The sequence below is a fragment of the Pagrus pagrus genome (genome assembly GCF_965226575.1).
Source record: "Pagrus pagrus genome assembly, chromosome: 9".
Lineage (NCBI taxonomy): Eukaryota > Metazoa > Chordata > Actinopteri > Spariformes > Sparidae > Pagrus > Pagrus pagrus.
The window spans coordinates 24,312,521-24,331,638 of NC_140193.1; the positions used below are offsets into that span (position 1 = coordinate 24,312,521).

General features: G+C 41.8%; 1 protein-coding gene across 3 annotated transcripts in view; it reads left to right on the forward strand.

Annotated features, from left to right (window-relative positions):
• The first annotated feature begins 463 nt into the window (after positions 1 to 463).
• Positions 464 to 19,118, forward strand: part of plekhm3 (pleckstrin homology domain containing, family M, member 3) — a 54,655-nt gene continuing 36,000 nt past the window's right edge. For 2 of the 3 annotated variants that reach the window (XM_084361791.1, XM_084361793.1), the window contains exons 1-3: positions 464 to 503; positions 3,596 to 4,656; positions 12,587 to 13,702. In XM_084361791.1, coding sequence (XP_084217917.1) covers positions 4,134 to 4,656; positions 12,587 to 13,702 — 1,639 coding nt within the window. In that variant the 5' untranslated portion in view covers positions 464 to 503; positions 3,596 to 4,133. Of the gene's footprint in view, positions 504 to 2,995; positions 3,365 to 3,595; positions 4,657 to 12,586; positions 13,703 to 19,118 lie in introns of those variants that run through there. The other variant, XM_084361792.1, reaches the window with a different exon arrangement.

A 19,118-nucleotide genomic window follows, 5' to 3' on the forward strand; every position in this document is an offset into this window, starting at 1 on the left:
CAGTATACCCTATGTGTCATTTTATTTGTTTTTATTTTTTAATTTGAATTCATTTTTATTTGTCATGTGTGCAACTCGTCAAACTATGATGCTCTGGGATGGTAGACTACTAGTAGATACCTCTGCAACACAATACGCAGATATCATAACATCAAAATTGTTATATCCTCACATTCTTTTGAAAACTGAATTTTTTTTTTGTTTTCAACTAAAATTCTTACATATTGCAACTTCAATCAAAAAAAGTTTCTGAAATTGAGTCATATACATTAATTTTTTATCCTGTCTCATAAGGACTTGAATTATGTTCTGATTGGTGTATGTAAAACATGAATAACCTTGTGTATATTACTACATATTGTGTCTAATACACATCATTTATTCTAAGTCTATAGTGTAATGTCCGAACGTTACACGGAACCTTTGTCTTGTAGCCTCAGTTGCACTCAGAGGACTTGATCACTGACGGACTATCAAAATGACATAGTGGTAAACACAGTAAGGTGAGTCTCGATTTATGTTTTCCAGGTTGAGAATGACACCAGTTTCACTACCAGACAATCCCCACACAGGTCCACTGATACATGATAGTTAAGCCCTGACTGAGCAAACAGTTTTATCTGGTACTAAAGAGACATTGCTCAAGGATGGAGAGAGGCTAGCGTTAGCTGCTAGCTAACTAGCTCTCATCAGCTGTAGCTAAAAACGGGCCCTATTCAGTTAGCTTTCAGAATAGTTAATCGACTTTACATGTGTATCTATGTACAGTGTGTGTATCGTGATAAACAAGACTTATTAGCGATCTACCTTGCGTGGTATGTTAATGTTGCTGGCTGAAAGGCTGACCGTGGCTTCACCTCTGTCATTGTTTACTGCTGAGATGCTGACTGTGTTTATGGATAAGGGAGCTGAAGCAAACACAAACAACAGCACTGAGGCTGAGGCTGTGGGTTCTCACTTCTTCAATTCATTCCCCTAACCCCAAACCTAATCTTAAACAGTATCATTTTGTATCGCTACTTAAGCAATTACTTAAAGATTAAATAAGCTAACTAGCGTCGGACCTGAGGACCAGTGATGCATTCAAAGTCTTCATGTCAGCTGTTACTGTCTATTTTAAAAGATCTGATTATATCGTGAGGTTGGTGACGTTCAAGTTTGCTCTCAAAGCCAGGAGACGAAAACAGACAAAACATAAAAACATTTAAGTTGTACGGGTGTGCATAGATAGGGTATGAAGCAAGATGTAAATACATTTTAACACACATATGCACAAAGTAGCAATATAAATGGTCTAATGTGTGCACATAATGTTAACTAAGCTATGTGTGAGTGTAGGATGGATATACGGTGTTCAGCAGCAATAAAGCAGAAGACAAGAGGGTGTTTTGTTATGGAGAAAAAAAACATAAGAACGAAGCTGATGGACTTGCATTTCTTTGGCGCTCTTCCAGTCTACTGACTGCATTTTCAACACTTGTCACATGACACTTGGCAGAGACTGCCATGCAAGGTGCAATTTTGGGTTCAGCATCTTGCTCAAGGATACGTCAACATACAGTCGAAGGAGCTTGGGAAGCGAACCAGTGACCTTCAGATTAGTGGACGACCCGCTCTACCTCTTGTGGTACAGCTGACCCAATGTGTGCAGGCTTTGTGCCATTTTTAACTTAAAACCCATAACAGGGAGTTTATCTTCCCAAAATGGACAGACCTTAGTGAAAGTACACCCATTTATTTTATGCATTTTTGGTATACAAGTGTGTTTTCAAGCCAACTGATGTGAGCTTCATACTACATTGTGCTCATTTTTCTCTTTTTGTATACCAGCGTTATGAGTTTTTGTCAGTTAAAAGGCAGAATTACTACAATTATAATTGTTTAGTAGAGTTAAAAACTTCAGGCAGCTTCAACCTGAATATGAGATCAGAAAAGCATTACGGATAGAATTTGATGAATATTTGTTGTGGGGAATTTAGGGACAAATGGAACAGGACTTGTACCTCTTCTTTTTGAACCCAAATTTTCTTTTAAGTACAGTTATTTGCTGCTCATTGTTATTTTTTTAAAGTACCAATAGTCATCCCTACAATATTGTTGCAAAATCAGTATTGAGGTATTTGGTCAAAAATATCATGATATTTGATTTTGTCGCCCAGGCCTTGGAATTATGAAGAAACGATTAAGTGCTTTTGAGGAGATTTGTTGATACAGAGCTCTGATTGCTCCCCACATCTCAGATGTTGTCAGTGAGCAAAATATAGTATTTTAAAATAACGGACTGAAACTAAATGGAATTTCAGTCTGGGTAGAATTGGATACAGTCTGTGCATTTTGGCAAGAGTGATGAAAGTGAAACTTGGCAAAGTATTTTTCTCTGTGCTTTTCCAACTAATATTGGCTGTATTTGCTGGACAGCATGTGTGAGTCAACAGGAGTTCTGTGGGAAGCTCGATGACTATCTCTCTCGATGACTATCTCTGATGAAGATGCTCAGTTAGGTCAGAGCAGCGCTGTGTCTTTAGGCAGATGATGTCATGGTATAAAGACAATATAAATGAATCAGTTTCAGTGATCAGTACTACAGTTGATGTCTCAGCAATGCTGCTACCCTTGTATTGTTTTCAACCAATGCAACTAATTCTTTATTATCCTGACACAGATAAACGAACTGCATTGCTAGCAATTTCCATCTTATTTCCACTATTTCCATTTGTTTATTGATTCATAAAATTTGACCTGAATAGACCTTTCAGATATTAAGTAGATTTGAGATATGAATTGACTGTGACTGAAATTGTGAAAATGACAAAAAATTGATTGGGGCAGACTGTATGGTCTTACTTGTGGAAGTGTAATACATGTAAGTTAATAAATGCCACAATATAATCCATAAAGGCAACAGGGATAGCTATGATAATGGCCTCCTTTGTATCTTCAACAAACTATCATTGATAAATATTCAATGTATTGCTCGACCTCACTGGACATTGTATTGCAGTGATGCAATGGTCTTTAAATAATTCATATATGGAGAAAAGTAAAAGAGGCTGAGCTGTGGAGGGGAAGGAAATCAATGAGGGCGAGAGAGCCGAAATGACAAAGAAGGAGATATAGGAAGAGAGAGAGACAGACAGACAGACAGAGAGAGAGGGAGAGAGAAAGAGAGAGACAGAGGAGTGGAGAGAATCAGAAGAGACAAGCAGATGGATGGGAACCCCACCCAGGCCTGCTTCCTCTCTGTGCGCTCAGTCCAGTGATAAGCAGCAGAGGAGGAAGTCGAGTATTATTTCATCAGGACATGTGAGGGAGGATAATCGTTTCTATTTGCTGAGGAGAAACCTGTCGAAGCAATCTGATGAAGGTACTGTAGGTTCGTAGGTGGTTTGTTGCTAAAAGTTGTTAAACTAGGGGCTTCTTTATCCTAACTTTTCTCTTGACAAAGCTTATATTTAAATTGTAAGAAAGTGTGTGGACTGTTTTTATATATAAATGAATCACAGCATTTTTACTGTCAGCCGTGTTTCCATTCTTTGTGTTTGCTCTGCCTGCTTCCTCTTTACTATTTCCTGTTTCTCTCTATTCTTTGTCACAGTGAAGCCACAAACGTACTCCATCTGATGACCTCACAGCCACCTGATGGGCCAGAAGAGGACAAATATAAAGTTGATGGTTAATTTTGACTTCACATCTGTGAGACTTTGTCTCCATCCCCTCAGCCCCTCATCTCAGTCTGAGCTGAGGGACTGATTTACCACCCAAATTGGCTTGTTCCTGGGCTGCCTGTCCCGTTCAGCCCTGGCATTAAGCCGCAGTAGCCTTCCCCCTAAGAAGTAGCAGACATCCCCTCCAGAGCTGGAGGCACACCATTAAAAGGAAGTCTGTAACCTTGGATTGAGGCCTTTTCTTGTGGGGGAGAGCAGGCTTCTCACTTGGCCTCAGACAGCAGGTTGTGAAGCCTGCAGGCAGCTTGGATCTTCTACCTGTTCCTGGCTTGTCAACATACTTTGAAGACCTGTATTTGACCAGCTAGTTTGGCTTGTTGGAAATGTGGATTCTTCTAACAAGGTTTTTGCCCCAATTTTTGAAAATCATCTAGTTGTGAGACTTCTAGTTCAGGAGAAGCCCCAGCCATGGAGGGTCTTGAGCAGCTTGACATGGTGGGCGATATCAGTCCGGCTCTTGAGGCCACCGAAGACTTTATCCACTGCATGGATGGGATGCAAGGCCAAGGTCCGAGCCAGGCTCAGACAGGGACCCTCCAGCCCTCCAGGCAACCCAAGCAGCTGCAGGAGGTTTCCAGTGCTGCACTGGGGAAACTGAGCTCTAGTGGTGTGTGGAGCCTACTGGCTGGAGAGCAGCCAGAGGTGGGGCCCCTAGGCCTGGCCTGGGCTGACAACTTCAGTGTGTTGGGGCTCGGTATGGGCCTGAGGCACGGCAAGAGAAGCCGAGCGCGCTCGACCAACGATCTGGCGGCCCATACCAAGGAGTGCACCAACAACACCACCAACTCCTCGTCTAACTCCGTCTTCAAGAAGGGACACAACCGGTCCAGGTCAGACGTTAACTATCGGCCATCTGCATACACAGACAATGGTCTGCCCACCGTGGACTGCAACACGCTGAAGAACATGATCCTCAACCACCAGCAGGACGGTGAGTTGACATCCATGGTGTGAGTCACTGTGTGATATGATGTAGGAAGTGGATTTTAGGAATTTGTAAGTCAAAATCTTTCGATTAGGCAATAATTTCAAAATTTATTGACAAAATGTTTAATATTCTGTGCATTTTGGATAGTGGACCAGGCAAAAGAAAGAACTGAGATTTGTGATATTGGGCTATATAAATAAAATTGGCTTGGTTTGACTTGACAACTTGAAACATTGTTAGGGATTTTGCTTTTGCTTATATACAGTCGAGGTCAAAAGTCTTCAGTTCCAGTGATTTCTACAACTCTCATTTTTCTGTGATAGAATGAGTGGAACACAAACTACTTTTGTCACAAATAACATTATGAAGTTTGGTTCAATAATGAATTTCTTACAGGTCTTCTGAAAATGTGACCAAATCAAAAATATACATACAGTATTTCTAATATTTGGTTAAATGTCCCTTGTTCATTTTCAACTCAATTATATGCTTTTGATAACCATCCACAAGCTTCTGGTCGTCCTCTAGCTGGATTTTTTTAACCACTCTTCTTGACAGAATCAGTGAAGTTCAATCAAATTTGTCGGCTTCCTGACACAGACTTGTTTCTTCAGCACAGTCCACATGTTTGCGATAGGGTTCAAGTCAGAACTTTGGGAAGACCATTCCAAAACCTAAATTCTTCCTGATTTAGCCATCCCTTTACCACTTCTGATGTGTGTTTGGGATGATTGTCCTGTTGGAACACCCAACTGCACCTAAGACCTAATCTTCTGGCTGATGATTTTAAGTTTTCCTGAAGAATTTGGAGATAATCCTCCTTCTTCATTATTCCATTTACTTTCTTTAGAGCAGCAGATCCTCTGGCAGCAAAACAGTCCCGCAGCATAACACTACCACAACCATGCCAGAGTTTTCCTCCGGAAGGTTTTGTCATTGTCCATGTGATCAGCAGCAACCTCCAGTCCAGCTTAAGGTGCCGCGTCTGGAGCAAGCATGGCAGCCTCTCAGCCCAGGGCAATGCAAAACACACTTGATGTGGACACTGACACCTGTCTTCCAGCAGCTTCTAATTCATTGCAGACTTGTTTTTTTTGGTGGTTTTTGGTAGACTCTTGGCCATCCTGGCCAAATTTTCTCTTTTGTTCTCTCTATTCAGCCTTTGTGGCAGAGTTGTTTTCTGTGAAGACTTGATGCTGTTGACTTTTCAAAATTTTTATTCAATAAAAAAATACCATTAACCCCATTGTTTTTAGGTGATGACAGAAGTGTGAGTGGCAGATATATCAACACCACCAGAGATTAAGCCCAAACTCCTATCTGCAGCTATCATTAAAACTAAGTAGAAAAATATATGCTTTCTGATCTGGGTGACCTGACCATTTACATTTACATTCACATTTAGTCATGCTATGCGGGGTCGAGGTGAAGTCTGAACAAGTGAGTCTTGAGTCTTTTGCGAAAGATGGCGAGCGATTCTGCTGTCCTGACATTGGTCAGGAGTTCGTTCCACCACTGGGGCACCAGAGCAGAGAAGAGTCGCGACTTCGCTGAGTGGCCTTTGTTTGCTCTCAGCGATGACGGTACCAGCCGGCCAGCTGATGTAGTAGAGCAAAGTGCTCGCGTTGGGGCGTGTGGTCTGACCAGTGTCTGGAGGTAGATGGGTGCAGTTCCGTTGACGGCCTTGAAGGCCAGCGCCATGGTCTTGAATCTGATGCGGGCCGCAACAGGAAGCCAGTGGAGGTCACGGAGGAGGGGGGTCACATGGGAGAATTTGGGTAGATTGAAAACAAGGCGCGCTGCAGCGTTCTGGAGTCCAGCCAAGAGAGAGTTGCAGTAGTCCAGGCGGGAAATGACCAGCGATTGGACCAGGAGTTGCGTTGCGTCCTTTGTGAGGAAAGACCAGATCGTGCGGATGTTGTAGAGGGCAAATCTGCAGGACTGCGCCACCGCATTGATGTTGGAAGTGCAGGATAGTCCGTCGTCGAGGATCACACCCAGGTTTCTCGCAGTCGATGAAGGCGATACCGTGCTGTTCTCGACAGTGTCCTTTAATCTCATTAGATTTGCCTAATTGGACATTTCTGGAATGAGGGCCATGAAAGACGATGTCAAGTCCTCTGGTAACCAACTCATTAAATTTGAAGTAATTCCTCCAATTCCTACCTGTTAGAAACATGCACACCTACTCCTTCTGTGCACCGGTATTGACTGTCCATTCACTGGAAAGCTATCTCAGCCTTTGAGAGTCTTTTGGAGAACAGAAGTCCTGCACTATTTATTCTGCAGCTCAGGCCATACGCTGTACTTACGTTGAAGCATCCTCAGAGCAAGCAATAATGATAGAAGATGATAATAAGTTGAAATGACACAGCTGTGCTATGACAGTCAATCTTCAGGCGCACACACACACACACACACACACACACACACACACACACACACACACACACACACACACACACACACACGCCATTTGTTTGTGTGTTTTGGCCATCTGAAGGCCTAAGGAGATCCTGAGGGATTCTGAGGGATAATAGCCTGTAATCCTGTCAGCAAATGGACTCAAATGAGGCGAGAGAAGAAGCAACCCAATTACCCTCCCCCTGATACTGGCAGGATTATTTAGTATTAGCATATGTGTGAAAAGGCATCAGGCTATTTAGTTTGGCTCGACGTGTATTGAAAGCAGAGAAGTAGGAAGAGAAGGGCGGTAATAAGGAGAAGGCAGAGTGATTTAGCTCGGCCTCGCTATGTCTCTTCATTCACATTGGGGATGTTTCGATGGGCAACAGGGAGAACAATCATCATTGTCATGTGCACAATACACAGTACATCCATATATATAGGACCAAACAGGCTGTAATTGTAGCTTTTATTAAAGCTCCATATGTTTTATAACCTTTTTGGGTGTGCATTTGGTTGCAAGCATTTCTCAACAATTTTGTCAAATCACAGTCCATGCAATAAAACAGAGTTTGTTTGAAGCTTGTAATGTGAAATATCCAAGTTAAGCTTGTATACATACACACAAACAACAAACGAACTTGGTAATACACTATGTTTTCAGCAGAATTTACTACACCGAAACTCTGAAACCTTTACATATAGTCCTCTGAATGACAAGACACAATTAACTTTTTGAACATAAACACAGTATCTATATGGGAGGATAATGAAAAATACTGTATGATTTTACATTCACTAATGTTAAATGGAAATTATAAATGGACTGCATTAAATGCTTTTCTAGTCTACCAACCATTCAAAACACTTTACAGTATTCATCAGGAGTAATACAGTGCGATATTTGTATTCTCAGCCATTCACACTCACTCACACGCTGATGGAACAACCATCTGGAGCTATTTGGGGGTTCAATAGCCACTCTACCTCCAGAGCCACAGCCAACCGTTGGATTGAACAATTAGTTAATCAACAAAATATTAATCGCCAAAAATACTGATAAGTGATCAGTTTAAGTCATTTATCAAACAAAATCGCCTAATATTTGCTGGTTCAAGCTACTAAAATATAACAATTTGCTGCTTTTCTCTGTTTTATAGCAGTGTTTTTTTTTAAAAAAACAAAAAAAACAATAGATCAATTGAAAACAATCAAAGTGAAACTGAAAAAATTTAGCTGACGTATGACAGTTACCTACAGTAGCTGTGGTCAGACTTCTGGGCTGCAGGTGTGCTGTGTGTAAAGTGGTAGTTCAGCAGGAATTTAGAGAGAAAGCAGTGCAAAGCAAAACTCCTTGATGAAAGATAGATTTTATTTCATTATCATAGAGTCTTGTGCTACAGAATACCTTAAACACGCGGTATGGTGTTAACCTAATGATGGTAACAAAGAAGCATAAATTGTTTCTTTTGTTTAATTATGCACATAGACACAGCATGCAGCAAATGTTCTTCTCAATGTATTCATGCAAGTTTGATCACTGCATTCTCTCTGGTCCATGTTTATTACTGAAAAAATAGGCAAGTAGTGAATAGACATGTTTCACACAGTACAGTATGAGTGCAATCAATTAAGTGGGGTCTCATCTAAGATAGTCTTCCAAAGCAGTTTTAGTTGTTTTCAGTCCGTCTGTCTGTTTTTTTGCTGCTGCCTCCTTTCAATAATGAAACTCAGTAGAATTGCGTTGAATCACTGTGCTTCTGTTAACGTTCATTTGCATCTTTGTGCTGACTGTGTGTTCATACTTCCTCTGCGTTTTGATTGCTGATGTATCTGAACGCACTGGAACACGTCATTCATGACATCACACACATCCTTTCCCTACCTAATTCTGGCATTACTCAACCAGGGGAATTAACAATTTATTCAGTGAGGTTAGTCTACAGTATATGTTTTGAAGTCTCCAGCCCTTTGATAGACTAGTGACCCAGTGCATGCTGGGATGACAGCCCACTATGACTCTGAACAGAATAAGTGCTACGTTACAGAATGGATATTGTACTGTACCTGTGTGTGGCTGCAGGGGCCTTTTCCTGCTTTTTCATTTGCAGTCTATATGTGGTCTGGTATCCAGGAAGTGGTGGGAGTCTGTTAGATTGGAAAAGGGCACGCAATATTAAGATTGGCGGTGCTGGATAGCTACTTTGCAGCGCTGAGAGAAAGGTGTTAATTCTAGTTGAAGGCCTGTATGTGTATGTTAGACTATCACTAGAGTGTGATGTCAAAACCTACCAGGTGTAGATGAAGGCTAATTGAACAGAGCAGTTTTCCCCGCCACAATGCCTAATTCTCATTTCGACCCTCCCAAGCGTGAAGACTGCCAATCAGCCAGACTTGATTCCAGCCCAACTTATTTGCATTTTCATTTGTTCCTTTTGGCAAAAAGGTTTGTTAACATGCAAAGTCTGAGACCTAGAGTGACACCACGTATGCTGCTGTTTTGATAAGATTGATGAGGCACTTGACTCAACAGCGTCTACTTAACTGGAGCTGTGAAGGATTAAGCTTTTCCTTTTCCCTCCTTGACTCATTTAGCATGTTAAAGAAACAAAATGCAATATCTGCCAATTAGACTACTGCTGTGGGGGTTCACAATTAAATCAGATTGTGGGGATTGGTTAGGGGTTTGTAGGAGGTGATTGTTGTTATTTTTAAGTAAACCTGCATAACCATTAAAAAACATCTAGATACGAAGGAAAAAACTTTGCTAAATTAGACTGCAAAGTGTTTTATTTTATATTTAGATGTCCAGGTTACATTAACAATTGTTTCAACAGCATTTTAGTAACTATTTCACTGTAAAGAAGGTCCTAACTACATGTTGAAATAAGGAAGAATAATTACTTTCTAATAAAAATACATCTATAAATAAAAATATATCTGAAAAAAACCTTTCCAATTATAACAGAATTTATTTAACTATTAATAGTCTTATTTTAGATGTATTTTGACCTGTAAATCACCAAATAGTGCACTTGCCGACAGCTCATAGAAAAGGTCACAGTCCTCATTTTTTGCTGACCCATCTTAAGTCCACATCATTCACCAGTTTTTCACCAGTTTCATGATGTACTGTATACTTGTACTCACTTCCTCTTTTCATTGGATGGTTGGTTGAGATTGTTACAAAACAGGAACCTTTGAGAATGATTAAAACATACTTGTATATTGTATATATGTTTCTTATTTTGACGTCAAGTTTATTGCTCAAATGTGGAATATTTTAACATCAGCATATCCATCACAAAATTTATTTATGTACTGGCCCCAAAAATCCAGTATCCGTCTGGATAGATTTGTAATAATTAGTTTTACCATCACCTTCTGCCCTCACCAGTGTATTAAGCATTTTGTAAATACAATAGCTGCTGGATTTGCTGCTGGCTGGCATCTGACCTTTATTTTTAGTTATGTTTGAGACTGGGCAGTTAATGCAGCATAGCTGACAATAAAGGTTGCCTCAGAAGAGGCCACGCCTGTTGACTACCTGAGTGTAAACCCTCCTTAATCAATAAGAAAACGCATAATAATCACAAGAACAGACAGAGAGGACAGAAATATATGAGGGTAAAACAAACCTGAGTAGCAGACAGTGAAGAGATTGTTCCACTGACCTCAAGATTAGGAAAGTGGGACATTTTGCCGAGTGGCCTCTGTAACAATACTGTTTCTTCCTGTCTTGGTGACAAGAAACACCTGTGTAGGATCTCTTAGGAAAATAACCCCCCCAGCCTCTGATTAGCCTCATGTAATAGACCATGTGTGTGTGAGCCACCCAAAAACGTGTGCTCTGAAAACGACAGCAAGTGAAAACAAGTACAAGCTGTAGATGCACATCATTATAGGAATACTTCACAGAGAATGTCTTTATAGTATCAGCCACTTTCAGTCTGTAGTCTCTAAACATGGTTCATGTGCAGTAGGATGGCAGCTGTTCTCAGCTTGGATTAACAGCAGTTACAATGGATTCTAATGGAGACTCTGAGTCATGGCAGACAGCATAAACATGGCCATAGAAATTTAGAAAAACATTGATCCATATCTTTCAAACTAGGGCTGTCATAATATTGGATTTTCATTGGACGATTATTGTGGCCAAAAGAATTCACGCTAATGATATTATTGCGATGTGTACAGACATTTCTTTTTAACAAAAATGCTCTTAGTCAAATTCATCTTTACTTTGTTTATTGTGTGTTTTGTCTGTTTTTTTTTGATGAATAACATTCATCATAAGGGTGTAGGGAGGTGGAGAGTGTCTAGTCTATGTAACCATAAATGTCTGTCGCTTTGACATGATTTTGTACAGCAGTAGTAAATCAGTGAGTAGCACCCACAGACCAGATCCATCCCTCACACTAGCTAGTTTAAGAGGCGCTGGGTTATTTACATGATAATCATATGTCGATATCAATATTTAATTTTTTTAATATCATGGTTATTGTCTTTGCTGGTTATCAGCAGCACCTCTATTCCAAACACTTCTCCACGACGGACCTAAATACACTACTTCTATTGAGAGCTCTTGCATTCTTGTAGCCCTGAAGCTCTGCTGGATGTGGCGTGTTTGGCATTTTACTGTCTAAGTGATGGTTATTTATGACATACAGATAAATGGCTTTGGAGTGGATTGTGGTGCAGGAGTGGTTTGAGAGACTTGTCTGGACACTGAGATCTAAAATCGGTTTGAAGTCGCTCTGAAACCTCTCAGGATGGTTTGGTATGGCTTTAGGTGCTGCTGGTGGGGAAAAGATGAAGCTAAATAACATGGAACTACTGGGATTGTCACCAGCCATGTCAATATAATAGACTGACTGATTTGACCTGTAAGCCAAAAGCCAAACACAATGCATTAACTTGCAGCTCCTGATAGAAATATGTGGTCCCCTTTGCTTTCAATTTTAATTTCTTCAGTGGCTCATTTAACCAATGTAAATAGAAATATAACAATTACCCTAAATGTGACATTTGTTATGAGTTTCCCTTTTAGATTTCTGCGTCAAGAAAACGTCAGAAGATACAATATATTGTTCAGAAGGATTCCTTCAAAAATAGTGTTAAGTAGTAGTCATAGTACGTAGTTATATAAGGCATATAAGTACCATATGTGTGTGGAAAACACCATTACCAGTTACTGAAACATCTCAAAACTACAGCTGTCAACATCCATGAAGGATTAAGGTACGAACTGTATTGAGCCAACTAGCAAGCTTGCAGGGGGTGAATGTTTGATACTCTTAGATGTTTTTGAGTGGAGTACTCCTCCTACCTTACATGGCAGCTGGATATCAGAGCTTGTACATGAATCCACCTTGCCAGACTTCAAATTCTGCAGTTGTGTCTGAACCACAGTGGTCCAAACAGGAGGGTATTTATTAAGAATTAAACAGCTTGTTTTCTTACGTGTTGTTATCCAGATCCAACACTTCACTCACACTCTTCTTCCTTCCTCTGTATCTCTTTCCAGCTGATAAAAGCAGCAGCAGCAGCAATGTGGTGAAGCAGGGTCAGATGGAGCAGCGTGAGGGGCCCCGGGGTCGCTGGACACCCTGCCATGTTGAGCTGACTCCCTGTGAGCTTCGGCTGTACACTCTGGACAGCAGTGCCAACCGCCAGCTGGGCACTGCCTACTCTCTGTCACACTGCCAGAGTGTCATCTCACCAGCACCGTGCAGCCAGCCGGGTCAGATCACTCAACCCGTCGATCAACGCACGCTCCAGGCTTTGTTCTTTAACAGCACGCGTCTCCAGCTGAGGGCAGCCAGCCAATGGGAAGCCATGGAGTGGAGACGGCTGATGTGGGAGAAGGTGCAGGCAGCCAGACCTGTGAGGCAGGAGAACCGCCAGCGTAAGACCGGAGTGGAAAACCAACAGGTCGCCAAGTTTCCTGCACCCATGTCACCCTCCTCTTCGCCTTCTCCATCGGGGCTTGACACAAGACCCGATGGTGAGAGCGACATCCCCACCTCAGCAGAGCCGACAATCTCTCTTCAGCTGGATTCTGGTGTCCTGAGCAGACCCACAACCCTGCCGCTGTTCACCCAGCACTCCCAGGACGTCCTTAAAGCAGGTCTGCTCCATCAGCTGGTAGATCAAAACAACTGGCTGGCCTTCACATTCGTCCTGACCAGATCTGCTCTCCGGGCCTTCCCCACTGAGGGCCGAGGGCCTGTGTCCCAGCCTGTCCTCCAGTACTCCCTGGCCTCCTGTCTAGCTGTGCAGCACGACCAGGAACCAGAGAACGGAGAGCCATGGACAGATAGAGGGAACTGCTTCCAGGCAGTATTCCCCAAGGAGGTGATCAGACTTCGGGCGGACGATCAGCTCAAGGCCCAGGAATGGGTGGAGGCTCTGCGGGAGGTGGTCGGAGCACAGAGACCTGCCCAAGAAGAAGGGGGAGAAATGGGAGAAGGAGCTCCAGGCCTCCTCCAGGGAGTGCTGTTGCGATCAAAACCATCCAGGGAGAGGAGACAGCGGGAGGCCCAGAGAGCCAAGCGGCAGTCAGTCACCACCAGTTTCCTCAGTATTCTCACCTGTCTGGCTGTGGAGAAGGGTCTCACTGCTCAGAGCTTCAGGTGTGCAGGTAAATGACCAATACACACTCACACACACACACACACACACACACACACACACACACACACACACACACACACACACACATTTCAAGCCATTACACATTAGCCAAGCTTTTTCAACATATCATCTAGGATCTCAAGACTCTTCATCTAACTGGCTCCCTAAACACTGTGTCAAAGGCATACAGACACATTTACACACTGGGTTTGTTTTAGGGATAGACCAAGTTCCATCCTGGCTGATTATTTGGGCCAATACTCACCATTTTCTGATTATCTGGATCAGTGTTTGTGTCCGACTGCTCATAAAATGTGTTTATTTAAAAATGCACTACATTGGCTCTGATACAGTATTCTTTCTCCATCTGTGGTCACCAGTCTTTGGTCTAACTCAATGTCCCGTCCACAACAATATCTGATTGATTGCACGTCACAAGTCATAGCCCATCAGCACTGAATAATCAGAATCTGCAAAGTCAGCAGTAACCGATGAGTTATCAAATAAATGTAGTGAGTGGAAGTATAAAGTAGCAGAAAAAGAAAATACTTGAGTGAATTGTTATTCTAAATTTTGACACTAAGATTTGTATCTTTACTGCCAATATATCGGTCTCCTTGACTATTAATGATTGCTGTTGGTGTTGGCCCTGAAAAAAAACATATTGGTCGATCCCTAGTTTGTTTGTTTGTCAAGCAAAAGCAAGCAGAGCAGCAGGTTGATAGTTGTCAGAGAGAGAGTAAGAGACAAATTAGTTTTGATTATTGATGACTATGATTATTTTGTAGTTGTGAAAATATGGAGCATTTGAAGATACTCCAAGTAATAACATCTCAATAGACAAAAATACTTATATAGACACTGGTGAAATATTTCTATTGCAGATGAAACTATCATCTGCATCCTGCTCGTACAGACGTGTTAAATTCAGGTTTAAAAGGTTTATAAAAACAACCTCTACTGTCATGGAGCAAGATGAACATTTTGAATGTACGAATGATGCTGTCTTTTTGAGTCCATCCACCTTTTCCTGTCAGTCAGCGGTTTTGGGTGTTTTTAGTCTGTACCCTTTTCATATCCTGAAACATAACAGCCTCTCTCCCTCCTTTATTAGTCTCCATGCCAGGCCCTTGGACAGCCCCATAAATGGCAGGCTGTGCTTTTACTCTCCCTGGGTGTGAAACGTGGGCTCCCTCTCTCTCTCGTAGGAGGGCTTTGAATAATAACCGCTCACCTCCCTTTTTATTTGTAACAACTGGCTTATTAATGCAGGGCTGTTTGAAAGGCCAGCTGAAACAGGAACAAGGACAGAGGCCGTCTGGGGGCAACTGATGATAATTGGTAGGCTTAAAGCGCTGGAGGAGAGGAAAATGGATGAATGAATGAATGAATGAGAACGGATGAAAGCGGCCGGGGATGCTACAGTGGTCAGGCTTGATCGTAGTTGTTTGATTGAAGGGTTTCTGGGGTAGAGCTTGACGGGAGGGACAGCTGGATACGTCCATTTTCTATACAGAGCACACCTCTACTCACTCAGTGCATTTATTTTCCTCCCTTTCCTCCCTTTCTTTCTTTTTCCTTTCACCATTTCATTCAGACCCCCAGCCTCTACCTCTTTTGGTCTCTCTCTGTCCCTCCTCATTCATTTGACTGTATCCCTTCTTAGTCTCCTGCAGTGTAACTCAGCAAGCCCTGAGCAAGTCTTTTACGCCATTTAAAATCGAGGCCTTAAAGATGCGTTTAAGTCCACAAGTTATTGTTTGAGTTCTCGTCTTTGTAGCTTTATAATTTTCATTACCATTTTATTTTAAGTGGGGAAGTTGGTCTTTAAATTTCTGGACCCTGGAAAGTCATGACGGCCATTATTCTATTTTCCAACATTTCAAAGACTGAGTATTTAAACCTGCTAAAATGAACTTTTAATTGGTTTTGAAACAGTCTCAATTTAATACTGATTCCTCTTTATGGCCTACATAAGAAAACAATGCCATCTGTGAGATGATTGGCTGTTCTAGTTATTCTTATTCACCCGAAATCCAGAACTTTTCCCAGTTCATGTCATGGATTTTCTTGAAAAAAATCATGTTGAAACTTGTCTGAAATCTGTCCCGACTCTTTTAGATCTAATTAAAAAATGTGGCTCTATATCTGGTTATAAAACAAATCGGCCTTTCAGAACAGTGAACACCTTTACTTATTTAAGAATTCAGATTGTTCCTAAATTAGAAGATGTTGTGAATTCTAACTACAGTCCGATTATAGCATTTATATCAAACAGTTGAGAGATGGTCGTGTCTTCCAATCTCCCTAATTGGTAGAATTAATTTACTCAAGATGAGTATTGTCCCCAAGCTATTGTATTTATTCCAGAATATCCCCTCTCCACCTCCACCAGACTTCTTTTTCTAGATTAAAGAAAATGACGCCCAAGGCTACGTTTGTCTCTTTTTTTAATATTTGCCTTATGATGGGGAGGGTTACAGTGCCCGAACGTGCTGTGGTATTACTGGACAGCTCAATTGATGTTAATGTTTTACATCACCACAGATGAGTCTCCAGCACGGAAGGATATTGAGTCATACTCCTTAAAGCTTCCATTACCCACTTATATATAATCAGATAAACCCAAAAATCTCAAAAAGATTGCATCTAATCCTATTGTCGAAAATATGATTCGTGTCTGGCAGGAATAAAAAAAAAATGTCTGAAATAAACCTCTTTCCTTTCTTGTCTGAGGGGTAAGACGGATGAAAGATATCTTTGGAAATAATGGAAATCTTCTAACATTAGATATAATATCCCTTGTAAACACTTTTTAAAAAATATTTACAACTCAGGAGCTTTATCAGGGCTAACCAAGGTCAGTCCATGCTGGTTCCTCCACTGTCTCCATTGCAGAAAATTCTAATCAAAAATCCCTTCAGAAAAGGTATCATATCTAAATTCTATGACGTATTGATAGCATTTTCTTCTGAATCTTCTGCTTTTCATCATCTTTTTCTCAGGTTTTCTGCACAGACATAAGTTGAGTATAGATTTTAGGGGATGTTGGGTGTTTGTTACGGGTTGGTCACAGTTGTAAGTCGTCACCCCGGCCCGTTTGGAGGTGGGGCAGGCCTGTCATGGCCCTACTCCAGAGTAGGTCCATCTCTGCCTCAAGTCAGCGCAGTAAAACTGGTGATGGGAAAGCATATCAGTGCGGCTTTGTGTGTCATCTGCATAACTGTGGTAACACATTTTGTTGTTTTCCATTTTCTGAGCTAGAGCAAGCATGTAAATGTTGAATAGCAGAGGCCCCAGAATGGAGCCCTGGGGTACTCTACATGTAATTGTCATCCGCTCAGATGTGTAATTACCTATAGAGACAAACTAGTCTCTATCATTTAGATAGGATTTAAACCAATTTAGTACTGTACCAGAAACTCCCACCCAGTTTTCCAGTCAGTCCATTAGTATATTGTGGTCGACCATGTCAAACGCAGCACTGAGATCCAGTAATACTAAGACTGAAATTTTGCCACTGTCTGTGATTAAACGAATGTCATTGAGGATCTTGACAAGAGCAGTCAGTCATGTTTGTCAACATGAATGTTAAAGTCACCAACAATTAACACCCAATCAAAGTCAGTGCAGATAAGAAACAGTAACTCAACAAAGTAATCAAAAAAATCTGTACAGTATTTAGTTGGCCTGTAGATATTTAGAAATATAGCCCGAGAAGATGAGTTTAAGTGAAGAGCCACATAATCAAAAGAAGTAAATTTTCCATAAAACATCTGCTTGCATTCGAGTAACTCATTAAACAGAATACTAACACCACCTCCTTTTTTATGCACTCTAGTCTCACTTATGAAAGAGAAGTTTGGAGGGCTTGGTTCAATGTGAACAGCTACACTTTTATCTTGGTCTAACCAAGTTTCAGTTAATAACATAAATGATGATGAAATCATGTGTTAAAAAAGTTTGTCCTGCAGAGACCTGATGTTTAATGAAGCTAAATTTAGTGCCTGGACCCGGCACATATCAGTTAGAGTTAATTATATTGTCTACATGGACAGGATGTGCTGTGCTGTTATCAGCTTGTGAAGACAGAGGATGATTCTGAGGAGGTGGAGGGACGCGATGACGTTTCGGTGATGGTTGTCTCAAGTGTGGCGGCGGGATGGGCGCTGGGCAGTGAGAGAGATTTAGGGGAGAGAGTATGGGATTTGGACGTGGTGTGAGTTTGATTCCAACATTGGTCAAATTGCATCTTGTCCGTGAAATCCAGGAGGGGGGAGGAGGGGGAGAGGCTGACTGGAGAGGGCAGAGAGTTGGATGGGGTTCGGGGTGGTGGAGAGTGGAAGTTCCCTCCTGTTGAGACTGGAGGGCACTCCTCTTTAGGGGGTGAAGATGGCGGCGGTGAAGACTCTTCCTCCTGGCTCAGCTGTCTTCTCCGTTCGAAGCTTATCTCAGGCAGTAGCAGTTCTCCTCCCAAGTGCTGTCTTATCGGTTGTTTTGATGTGTCTCGCCTCTTGTCCTTGGCAGGCAGGACTGATGTGTACAGATTAAATTATGTCGGAGGTTAACAACCTTACTCCTGACTTGTTAAGGCAAAATCCATCTGCCTTAAAGAGGTCTCTGCATTCCCAGAGGATGTTAAAATTGTCAATAAAGTTCACTGATTGAGCGGCACATGTAGCTTTGAGCCATCTGTTCAACATCAGCAACCTGCTGAATCTCTCATCACCTCTTAGGACAGTCGGTGGAGGGCCACTGACAAACACCACAGTATGGAGAGATCTGATTTTGCTCAACAGATCAATAAAATCTTGTTCGATACCTCAGATTGTTGCTTCACAACATCAAAGGCCCCTGTGTGTCAAATGAGAGATTTCGCTGTTAGATGTTCAGCAACGTTGTCCAGAATTCTCTTCAGATGTCAAAGACCATATCGTTGGTAAAACAGTGTACTTTGGTGTTATTCTTGCTGCAAAAACTTTTTACCTCCTTCACCCCACCATCACCCACAATCAGTGTTTGAGGCACAGTCATTAGCTCTCTCTGTAGCCCTTTACTTTTAGATTTGAGAAGCGTTTCTGCTCTCTCGCATAAGATCCTATTTCTCTTTTCATTAACAACGTGCTGCAGCAGAGAAAAGGTGTTCACTGTCGACAGATGTACATGGAGCTGAGAGGTGCTTGCATGCCGGTTTCGCTCTCCCATCACTTTCTGTACGCATCTTCTTTTCTTGTGGCTCTTCTGTGTCAGGTGTATCTGTGGCACTGTTGCTGTACGTCGTCTTGTCCACTTGCTTCTGCAATACGTGTACTGCCTCTTGCTTGGTGACTGTTTCAAAATAGCGGTCTTTGTACCTTGGGTCCAGAATCGTTGCACAAGTTGTACTGTGGCTCAGAAAATGTGCTTCTAAATTGGTCCTTCAC